This window comes from Eutrigla gurnardus (assembly GCF_963514095.1).
Source record: "Eutrigla gurnardus genome assembly, chromosome: 2".
In the NCBI taxonomy this organism is placed as follows: domain Eukaryota; kingdom Metazoa; phylum Chordata; class Actinopteri; order Perciformes; family Triglidae; genus Eutrigla; species Eutrigla gurnardus.
Window position 1 is genome coordinate 29,691,524 of NC_139916.1, and position 12,032 is coordinate 29,703,555.

The 12,032-nt window shown below is 43.7% G+C and overlaps 1 protein-coding gene across 1 annotated transcript in view; it reads right to left on the bottom strand.

Annotated features, from left to right (window-relative positions):
• Positions 1-11,291, bottom strand: part of cntn2 (contactin 2) — a 35,978-nt gene extending 24,687 nt beyond the window's left edge. Inside the window, exons 1-7 of the mRNA XM_084025502.1 lie at positions 11,137-11,291; positions 5,042-5,183; positions 4,471-4,646; positions 4,214-4,309; positions 3,396-3,608; positions 2,165-2,267; positions 1,623-1,804 (exon numbers count right to left, since the gene is read on the bottom strand). Of these exons, the coding sequence (XP_083881628.1) occupies positions 1,623-1,804; positions 2,165-2,267; positions 3,396-3,608; positions 4,214-4,309; positions 4,471-4,646; positions 5,042-5,183; positions 11,137-11,197 (973 nt within the window). The 5' untranslated portion in view covers positions 11,198-11,291. The remainder of the gene's footprint in view (positions 1-1,622; positions 1,805-2,164; positions 2,268-3,395; positions 3,609-4,213; positions 4,310-4,470; positions 4,647-5,041; positions 5,184-11,136) is intronic.
• Positions 11,292-12,032: the final 741 nt, after the last annotated feature.

A 12,032-nucleotide genomic window follows, 5' to 3' on the forward strand; every position in this document is an offset into this window, starting at 1 on the left:
CTCATAATATCCATCAGAGCACAAGGACAGCTCAGTTTAATTCTGCCCACATGCTGCACGTTAAAACATTCTGCTGGATACTCATTTATTCATCCACGCAGTGGGCATGAAGGAACAATGGAACTACATTTGAGGACTGCTGGCCAGTTGATTATGTTAAGAGGTTTTTTGCACTGCGAGGAAAATCATTTTTTATAGACCAATCTGATATGAGAAGATTGATCTCTTTCAGAGCGTGTCATCCTCCATTAAACTGATTTAATGCGTGCGTTACCTTGTGCTGCTGCTGCTGCCTCGACACAGATCTGATGCCATTCAACTCAAACGTGTGCCGTGTTGAAAGTGACTGACTTTGACATGAGCATGAGTGTGCCGTGATCACACTGCACTAGTCCTCATTGACTTTGCATGGGTTTGCGTCACATTATGCCAAACTGAATGTGGGTCGGCTCCGCTGCATCGCTTGCGTGAATTTTTTTTTTTTAAAGCTGAGAAAAGTTCCGTTTTTCAGGCGCTGACGGATCTGTCAGCCAATCAGATTGTGTCATGCAAATATATGCAAATAAACTACTCTGATGCTGGCCAATAAAATCGCTGTATTGGTACGACCCGGGAAAGCACATGTAAAAAGCCGATATAAACAAAACCTGGAGGAAAGGTGAATCATTGGGAACAGGCTGATTCTTTAGTACGTTGCTGTGTTTATATACAGGGACTGATTACTAAAACATGTAGCAGCGCTCTTCTGGCTTTTGCACTGTAATAATAAAGAAGCTGGAAGTAGTCTGAATTAGCCGGCTAGCGTGAAGTGATTTCAATGGCTGCTGGCTGCGTCCGCAAAGGCATCTCCCCCATGAACCACGCCTTCCCTCATCTGGCACCGGCCTCTCAACGGAACGGTGCAGTGTGAACACGGGCTGCGGTGGAATAGTCTTTTTTGCTTAGGAAGGTTCCTAACTGAAGAAGTGACCCGGAAGTAAACAAGTGGCCGCCATGATAAGAGCCGTTCAGATTATCTAAATGCAAAGGAAAGGAAATCCAATGCTTCCTTTCAGAGCTCCTTTAGCATAGGATGCAACGGACCTTCCTATATGAAAGGAAAGGAGATCACGCCGACCCACAATTCCAAACATCTAAAGTGCTGCACACCTTGTTCATTCATGCAAACACATGATATGCCTATTTGCATATTTAACAAATGTTACAAACAGGAAGGAGGAGCTGCTGGACCTGAAGTCGGTCAGTGAACCAGCTGTTTATAAAACCAACAACATGGGGAGAAGTGGACGATGTGCTTTTTGTAGTCCATTATTGTAGTTTCTCCAGCGCAGACGCACATTAATCAACGGTGTTGATCATCAGCTGTCAATCATCAGCAGCATTATAATGATGTAGCTTAGTGAAAGTCTGGTCGGATTCTCTGAGCTCTTTCCTGAATCCTTTTGAGTTCTCCTTCTAACCTTCCTTAACCCCGTGACGTTTTCCCCCGAGGTCAAGGAACAGGAGTTAAAGTTTTTTTACTTTTGACCGCAGCCACATCCTTATTCACATGTGAGACTGACGCGTTTAACTGACGTCAGATTAACGTGGAAAGCAGCTGTTGGGTCAGGATGTTTTCCTACCTTGCACGCTGATGCGCCCTTGGTACGTGTCGCTCCCTTCTGAGTTGTAGGCTTCACATTCGTAAACACCCTCGTCGTCAAAGGAGAGTTCTGGCAGGGTGAGGGCGGGACCCTCGGCGCTGGAGCCCGCCTTGGACGGCATCAGACCGTCCACCTTCCTCCACCGCAGCTTTGGGACAGGACTACGAGACAAAACGTTTGACATGAAACAGCAGGGACCAGATGGGGATGAGGAATGAAAGACGTCTGGCAGGGAACATTAAGACTTGGGATGGGACGATATGAAAATTTTAAAAATGCCATGTTAAGATTATACTTACTCTATTTTTCACTTCTCAACCATGACAGGAAGCTAGAGAGCTTTTTCAAGTCACTCGAGACAATATTTCTGATTATTCTGATGTTGAAGAATTCACCACGATCAACTTATCTTAGTGTTTTTCATCCTTTATTGTCAAGTGTAAAGCTGGACAATACGCCGTCTCTCACACCAACATAGCTAGCAGACACAGTGTGCAGTGATTTCAGGGTTGGAGTCTTACTTTCCGTAGGCGAAGCACTCCAGCTGAGCGGTGTGTCCCGCCAGAGCGTAGGTCTCTGCTGGGAAACGCACTTTGATGTTCGGAGCTGACTTCCTGGGATTCGCTGTAATAACAGTTGCACTTCTTAATGTTAACATACATCTAAATATCACACACACATACACACAGTACAATAGTGAAAGGAGCCCTGTTAGTGAGGTTGGCCTGTGTTTCAGTCTGGAGCAACATTCTATTACAATGACTGGCAGGAGAGTGGAGATTGGTGGATATTCATGATCCCTAGATCAGAGGTCTTCAACCAGACATATCATATCAAATTGTAGTGATATGTAGTGCAGTCTATAGGGCCATGTATAACAATACTTTGTAATGATGTATGTAAACAATGCTAAGCCATTAAAATAATAATTGACAGATTGATATATTCATAGAACATGTTGTAATTCTATATTGGCATTTCTACATCACAATTTCACATGTTGTATTCATGTTCATTTGTATTTTTGGACATTTTAAATTTTGGAAGAAAAAAGTGTCAAATAATTTTAGAGACCGCCCTGCTGTAACTCTGCAGACCCCCTAGGGGTCCCGGACCCCCTGGTGAAGATCTCTGGCCTAGAGGAAGATTACTACGGATTTCGATGATCACCTGATCCGTTCTCGTGCCCTGGACGTGTTCTCCACTTACTCAAAGAATAATCTTCTTCATCTCAAAATGAAATGAAATCTAGTGAGCAAATCTGGTTCCCCAGATGATGAACCCCGAAGCTTCATTCTAAAACCTCAGAAGAAGCTTTGAATGTGAAAATAAAGTGACATTGGTTACAACCCTAGTGGCTCAGTCTAATAAACGTGTTGACGGAGCCGCGGCTGTGGACGGAATGACAACAGCAGGAGATGTTTGCCGAATTTGACAAAAGGTGTATTGGATTTAAATAGCCTAGGCTTCATCTTCATTCATTACAACATCATCTTATTATGATTACAAAATTAAAGCTTCACTGCCTTCACTGTCACGGACTATGAAGAGCAGCCTTTCCTTTGGTTGTTTCTAGAAAAGGGCGGGCTCAGCTGCTTGTTTCGTCCCACATAATGTTCACACCTAACCCAAACCTGGGGGTGAAACTCCAGATATCCCTCCGTCCTGTTTGTCAATATGCATTCATCAGTTCCACACCGCTTCTGCAGAGCTCCCTGGTGGAGCGTCATGCGGCGGACGAAGCCTCCCTACCATCGGGCAGCACAGTGAGCAGGTTGGCCTTGCTGAAGGTGCTTTTGGTGCTGATGTCCATGTTGATGGTGGTGAAGCAGAAGTAGTTAGCCGTGTCGTTGGGCTCTGCTTTGGCCACGTACAGGTTCCCCGTTACCTGGGACACGAACCAGCGGCCGTCGTCCTTCTTGATGAAGTTGGGGAACTCGTTGATCAACCAGCGGTAGGACAGAGCTGCAGAGGAGTCACATTCGCCATTTAGACAGAACGTACCACCCTGCCGGTGCTCAGCTTTCAATATCCATACATACAAGCACACACATTTTTCTCATTCAAATGAATGGACGAATGCTCAATCTTGACACACATTTCAAGCACCCACTCCACCTTCATACAGCTTACTGCCTCAAACTGTAAGCTTCACACATCTTGTATACAGTATTGCTATTAATCAACTGTTGAAGGACATTTATGTAAATAAAAACATCTCCACCTATTATCTACCACTACTACTTCAGCTTCTCACTCATAAATGCAAGGAATACAGTCGCGTTAGCTTTAAAAAAAATACAACTATTGGAATTATTCAACTTTCTAATCACATTCATGCTGATTAGACTCTACTTTTTTTTTTACTATTTTTTACTTCTTCACTTTCTTAAACCGGCGTGTCAGTGTAGCGTCAGCTTTACAGCATCCAGAATGCAATTTCCTCCACAATTCCTTTTCTAATTTTCTATGCTGCTTAATGGATTGTCTCCTCTTCTACCTGACTTAAAATGCTAAATAACTAGTGTATACTAGTATTAGTTTTAGTAAGCCTGACGTAGAGTGAATACCTGGGTAATGAACTGGGGGCTGACAGGCCAGGAAAGCTCCTATGCCTTCATATGCTGTCTGGGGACTTCTGCTGTCTGGAGGGAAGTCATGGAGGTCTGGAGGAAAGTGCAAAGTAGGCGTAAAGTAGGAAAAGAGAAAATGGGGGGGGACAGATTGTAAACAGAAGCAGCAATAGTACACAGTTCACAGTGACTGAAGCACATTAGTGTAAAGTAAAATCCTTCTATATCTGTCTCCATGACAACGGGTCACTCACAGCCAAATTTCAGGTTAGCAGCTCGGCTGATGATGGTGCCACAGCGGTTGATGGCCAGACACTGATAAGAGCCGGTGTCTCGAACTGACTCGGGGCTGCTGATCACCAGGTTGCCAGCCACCAGGGTGTAGCGCAGGTCGAAGCCCAGCGGGACCTCGGTGCCATTCACAAGCCATCTGCAAGACAAAGAGCCGGGCACAGGCATGGTAAACATAACCGGCAATGACAAAGTTCCAGATGATGTGATGTGGGAGGAGTCAGCCAGGGATGTCCTTTCACAAGTCGCCCGATGCTGTCATTCAACCGGACCGCCACTGGAGCCGTGAAAATAAATAAAGATAAAATGAAGCCCCGACCCGCTTTCCCGCTGCGACTCCATGTCCGTTCTCCACTCACGCAGATATCTGTGGTCAGCACCTGCTGCATCTCCTCATCATTAGGGTCATTCAACCAATGATGATGAATGAAAATAGCTCAGTTGCCAGGACAATGTCTCCTCTTTTCTCGCACAAAACCTTCCATTATTTCTCCCTAAATGTCAGAGGCGAGAGTGTCTGCATGTGTTCCCCACCTGTAGGATGCAGCTGGACTGGCTCTGGCCTGACAGCTGAGGGTCACCTTGCCTTCACTCAGGCCTTCTGGGTAGATCACACCGTTTGGCTGCTCTTCAAACACCGGCCCGCTGTCGTGACCCGATACACACACGTCTCCACCTGGGAACAACATTATCAACAGCATCACAATCCCTGACCGTCTTAACGACTTCTGACATTGAATCTTACACACAAGAGTTTTAAATATTTAAAAAGGCACAGGAGTACACCACACTAACACACCATTGATGAGCTTTGAATAAAAGGAGGGTAAATGCATTACAACAACAATAACAACATTGAAGTTGGTGTTAATTTTAACAAAAAATACTATGTGATGGTTTAAAATGGAATTATGGGTCATGAACATAGACTGTGGAGGAACGCCGCGTCTCGACTAAGGCTTCTGAAACGTGAAGCAGCATTCAGATCAGTCCTGTTCGACTGTGGAAACATGGTGGACTCCATGAAGAGGACCTGCGAATCCTCGTGAATTAATATTATATTCCATTTCTGCTCATGGATCACCCTAGATGCTGTGTCCTTAAAAAGAAAATAACATATTTGAGACAGGGCTGCACGGTGGTGTAGTGGGTAGCACTGTCGCCTCACAGCAAGAGGGTCCGGGTTTGATTCCCTGTTCTGCCCTGGGTTCCTTCTGTGTGGAGTTTGCATGTTCTCCCCGTGTAAGTGTGGGTTCTCTCCGGGTTCTCTGCTTCCTCCCACAGTCCAAAGACATGCAGGATGGGGATAGGTTAATTGAAGACTCTAAATTGCCCGTAGGTGTGAATGTGAGCGTGAATGGTTGTCTGTATCTACATGTCGGCCCTGTGATGGACTGGTTACCTGTCTGTCTCTACATGTCAGCCCTTTGATAGACTGGTTACCTGTCTGTCTCTACATGTCAGCCCTGTGATAGACTGGTTACCTGTCTGTCTCTACATGTCAGCCCTGTGATAGACTGGTTACCTGTCTGTCTCTACATGTCAGCCCTGTGATAGACTGGTTACCTGTCCAGGTGTACCCTGCCTTCGCTCAATGACAGCTGGGATCGGCTCCAGCCCCCCGCGACCCTGAATACTGGATAAGCGGTAGACGATGGATGGATGGATGGATGGATGGATGGATGGATATTTGAGACATTACATCCTCTGTACCAGTGATACAATTGGCCACATAATAGATTTTATTGAGTCAAAGTACACAAGCGCATGACATTCTGGTGGGTCAGCTCACCCTTTCACTTCAGTTCACAAAAAAACAAGACAATGGCCAAATTGCCAAAAGATCAAATTGAATTGAATTAAAGCTTTATGACCCAGTGTGAAATAATCCTATTTCATCTAGTCTGTCTTGAAATGCAGGTCTAATGGAAGGTGAGCACCTTAAGAGTGTCGTCAGTCTGCAGTCTCTCTTTGAAGCTGGATGATAACAGGAGTGAACTGCCCACAGACACAGTGGGGAGACTACAGATTCATTACGCAATACATCCACTCAGCAGGAGCACTGCACCAGCTGCAAATACTCCACCCAGAGCGTACACTGTCCTTGTTTGATCCGCAGTTGGAAAAGCAAAGTGATGGGACGGTGTAAAAATAAACCAGACATTTGTATAGTTTACAAAGTTTTGGACTGATATATTACACATCTTTAAATCAACTTCATTTCAACTTCTGATATTGTGAGAATATAAGAGACACAATCACAGATCTTAGTGGCTGAACAGGGCATCAAGTGTGGAGGGAAGGCTGAGAGTAAATCTGGAAATCTCCTCACACACTGCTCACAACAATTATTGTGACCCAATGCATTGTGGTCTAATGATGTCAGTCCCACCAAGTTCCTAACCACGAGAGATGACTCCCACAATGCCCTTCAGCACAGAGGAAAACACTGTATCTTTATTTGTTAGAGTCTCTACATCCACAGGAAGCCAGTCACTATCACATTCTGGTCCTGTCCAAAAGTCAAGACTCATATTACATGAGTGACTGGATTTGGGGGGGAAATTACTTCTAATTGGGACAAACTCTAGTTTGGGGTTCTATATTCAATATCCAGAAATCACATTTTAAATCAAATGAAAAGAAAATACATATTTGGAGCATTGAGTAGAGCTGCTGGAAAAGCAAATACAAAGAAATAGCTCAAACCACTATAGAAGATTGATATGATGTCATTCATGAACAAACATTTAATGGAAAGAATCACCCTCTCCACGAGATTCAAAGAACTACATTTGAAGAAATCTAAAAAGTGGAGAAAGTACATAACAAAGTTAAAAAAAAAAGTCCTCTGTGGCGGGGCAGGACTGTGAAAAGCACATCCAATTATTTTCTCCGGGCCGTTACTTGTAACCATGTAAACTAGCTATGTAATCTGCAGCTAACGCTACCTGTGTGTTATTTATGTTACATCTCTGTGGCTTTTAAATGTATTGACTATTATTTTGTTGAATAAATAAACAAGAAAATAACCTGGCAGGGACATAATTGTTCACCCAAAATATTGGTAGGGAGAGCATCCATATGCAAACCTATGCCTTTGTACCAGAATAAGGTCATACAGTCAAATTTAAATATTTTGTTTAATATGTGATAACTATGACTTATTTTACATGTTGTGCTAATGTTGCTCTGTCAATCCATTTGCCAACTCGTTCAGGTGACAATATGTCAGTGTTTACAGCTTACTGCCACCTGGTGGCCAAGACGGCTGTAGCTCTAAAAGAGCGATGTGTTCATGCTGATTTTTTTTACCTGGACACTATGCAGGGCTCCAGACTAACTTTTTGCATTGGTTGCACTGGTGCGCCTAACTTTTTTTTTTAGGTGCACCAGCACAAAATTTAGGTGCACCCACATTTTTCATCGCGTCGCCTTTAACGCCAAAAAGTCACCTTTTTACATAATGATACCCCCTTATGGCCTAGGTTAACTGCAGCACCATCAGCACCCAGAGCACCCGTTTTCTCCAGCCAATCTGCACACTGATGCCCAAGCGCAGTAAATGCTTGCTTTGTGGCAGCATAAATTCCTCAAGAATAAAAAGATCATACAGGTCACTAGTCTATAGATTGCAAATGGAAAACTGTTTATGTGATCTTAGCCTAGCCTAATTATATTTTTACTTAGGCTATTCATTTTTAATAATAATATTAGGAATAGGCTACTATACAATTTCAGATTCAGATTCCTCAGCGGACGTGATTGATACAGCCTGACGCTGAAATGCAGCTGGATGAGGGGCCACTTTATTAACACACTTATCACGGCATGTAGTATGCTTTTTGGACATATTGCGCTTTTTCAACGTCTCGATGCGAAATGTTGTTGACTCTTCCACAAACGCACTATTACCGGCCAAATTCTGACCGCACTCCCGACAATAAATGCAGTGCATTGAGTCCCTTTCTTCATCGTACATCAGCCAGGGAAATTGCTTCAACCAGTCCTGTCTGAAGGCATATTTTTGGGCTTTTTAATTAGTCTCGGGGCGAGGCTTTCTGCCTCTCTTCATTTTCAAAGAAAATCGAAGCGCTCAGCGTCGAAGCGCTCAGAGTACCTGCTCTGCTCGCTCGCATTTTCGAACTGACACAATTTACAGCAGTGAAAAGGACCACAGCCAATCAGAGGCAAGGACCCGCCCGAGCTCTGTCTCTTATTGGTTTAGACCACGATACCGTCAGGAGAACATAAAGAGATGCTGCGCTTATGATTTTTTTTTCCACCCGAGCAGCGTTAGGTGCACCAGTGCGACCTAAACATTTTTTCAGTCGCACTCATAAAAATTTTGGTCGCATATGCGACCAAAATGGTCGCACTCTGGAGCCCTGCTATGTCACCTCAATTTTAGGATACAGCCTTGTATGTGACAATATTGTATCAATCTTCTATTTTAAATTATTAATATTGCAAATAATAATTAAACCTTATGGTAACACTTGCTTCATCTGTCCACTAGATGCCGCTGATTGTTTTTCCTGGTGTGGTCATGGGTAAAGTGAGATTGACAGGAAGCTGGTTGTAAGATAGATGGATTGTTAGATAATAAATTGTAATATATGTTATGGTGATACTCAGCATTTTTCCCAAATGTTTAAAATCACAACAAGATCGTGACAGAAGATAAAATGGCATCATAGGGCCTCTTGTGACTCACACCGTTAATCAATAATGTAGCTTTAGCTGCATTCTGAAGAATTACTTCTGAAGTTTGTTTAACTGCATCCAAGTACGAGTGTTCAGGGAACCGACTGCACATTTCAGCACACTGGCAGAGCTCATTACTTCCAACATGAGCGCCACATGATCCACATCTACCTGCAGCATTCATCACAGCGGTGCATTCATTCAATGTCAAGGTTGGGTGGAGAACAGAGTCTCCTCGGAGAGAATTGAATCCTCTCCCCCGCTGTTAGAAACAACAATCATGAAATTTTAATCTGGCCCTTGAGGCCCCGAAATGAGCCTCACCCACATGTTTAACTCTCTCTCTCTCTCTCACACTATTCTTTATATATTTATTAGATGCTTCGTAGCCACTAAAACTTTTTGATAGTTCTGTAAGCTAGGAGACATATGGAAATAGCACTGGATGCCAAAGCACCGAATTTTGATCATGTTTGAATTGCATCATGAATAACACATATGATGTTTTTCCATTTAAAAGATCATTTTCCATGTCAGGAAAGTCTCGATTTGTGGTCTAGCTGTTGAAGTAGAAAACTGTGAAAACACATAATTCTAAAGCACAGGGTCTGTAGTCTCGACCAACACTGCAAACTCGTTTTGCCCTTTTTGCTGCATCACTGTTTGCCAGAGACCATATAAGAGGCAACTCAACAAAAAAGTTAACAGTAGCCAAGTCCAGAGAGCTAAAATGGTGGAACGGGGAACAACCGGAGTCATGTCAACGTTGACTGTGGAAACAACCTGGCAAAGAGCTCTGTTGACGAAGGAGGTAAAGTGATCACAGTTGCAAAAGAATCATGGAATGTAGACGAGCCATTTCATTCCCAAACTAAATCCCAAACTCAAATTCAAACTACTCCCAACTAGGGTTGGACTGATATCCGGTTTCACCGGTCCGGTTCGGTGTACGGGCTAAACCAGTTTAATTTATGCACAAACCGGTGGAACCGGCATTTATCCTTATGACACGTTCTGGAAAATTAAAAACATCCGTGACCTGTGCCGACGGCGTCACGGCACTAAATCAACGTGTCTTTTATTAGTCATAAGCAGCAATAATGTTGAGTGATTAACATAATATTGTGTTTATGTAAACAGATCAGCGAGTGTCGAGTTGGCCGGTGAAAAGCCGCCGACCCGCTGCTGAGCGAGGCCGGAAGACAGAGATCACGTTTCAGTGGAGGTGGGAGGGGGAGATGCCCATCGTACCTTGTGTTTATTTATGTCGACGTTTTAAAGATGTGTTGCTAGGCGACGCATCACCGGAGCATTTAACGAGCTGATAACGTTGATCTGAAGAAGATAAAAAGCCAAAAAGTTGTTGGAACGAGGCCGCCGGTGTACGCAGCAACACGTATATGATGCAGCAACTTCTCCTGCTGATGAAGAGTTGTGTAAATATGCGACAAGAGCAAAAGTTCACCCTTCAGTTGTTTTGAAGCCACGGGCTAATCGTAGTTCCGATGCTCATTGAATATGTCGCACGGCCTGCGTCTCTCTCGTTCCACAAAGCCGTGATGTTTTGTAAAAAGAGACGAGAAGAAAAGAAAAGCCGTGATGTTTTGTAAAAAGAGACGCAGTTGCTGCGTTACGCCACAAAGCGTTATTTATAAATGTATGAGGCATATTTTTGACTCTCCTTTCCGTGATTACGGCGCAATCTTCAAAAAAACAAATGTATCACTCGGGAGGGTGGGAAAAAGGTGGGAAAGGTCGGTATCGGTAGACCGGTTTGAAGATGTTTAAACCGGCCCAAGCCCACTCCCATGGGTTCAAGCTAAACCTAGCTCTGATGTAATCATCAACACCAACACTCATTCTGCATTGAGTCTAAAAACACACATGGACATAAATGTGTGTGTGTGTTTGTGTGACCTTACCGGCAGCCTCCTTCAGGGCTGCTGAGCCTAGAACCAGCAGACACAGCAAGCGCTCCATCATGTGGATCCAGCTGGATTTCAACAGAACCACAAACAGATCAGGTTCAGGAGCAGATGGGATCAAAACCTGTTCAGCTGATCTCACGTGAGGAGGAGCCGTTCAGTCTGGACCTGTGAAGGAAAGAGAAGAACAAGGTTACTTACATGACATGACAACTCCCATAACTCTACGGGGGATTTGGATTCATTCAGCGGCATCCAAATCCAAGCGGCAACCTCTGGTTCTGAAAAGCGAAGCTGAAGCTAAAATGCCATTAATCTGCATTCTTTCTAATGGCCACCGGGGGCGACTCGTCTCTGACTGAATGGAAGTTTATGAGAAAAGGACCCTAATTCTCTCAATCTTTAGTTGCAAGTCTTTTTCAATCCAGCATGATGTGTCAGGAAATTTGACTGTTTGCACTTAGTGAAAGAAAAGTACATAAAACATGAAAATGACTTTGCAGGATATTCATGATTTCCTTTTGGTTTCAAGTGTAAAATGTCAGGATTTTGATAGTTGGAATGCTGCATTTCCAGCATAGGTAACATCAGGAATTTGAAAATACATCATAACATGAAAAATGGCAAATTCAAACGGGTCCTCAATAGATTTGAAAAATTCCAAATAATGACATTTCCCTTTTTTTTTTGCTCAAACTGCATCAGATCCTTCCAAAAAACATTGTGATAACTGGTGATCAGGAGGAAAGATGTTGCCAAAGGTAGACTATTCTCTGGATGAAGGGAAGGCTGAAGGACGTAAGGGGAGACCACCAGAGTTTTCTCTCAGAGTTATCTACAATCATTTGGTTCAACAGCAAGGTTGGACGCAGACCGGTTCAAGGAGACGGCTA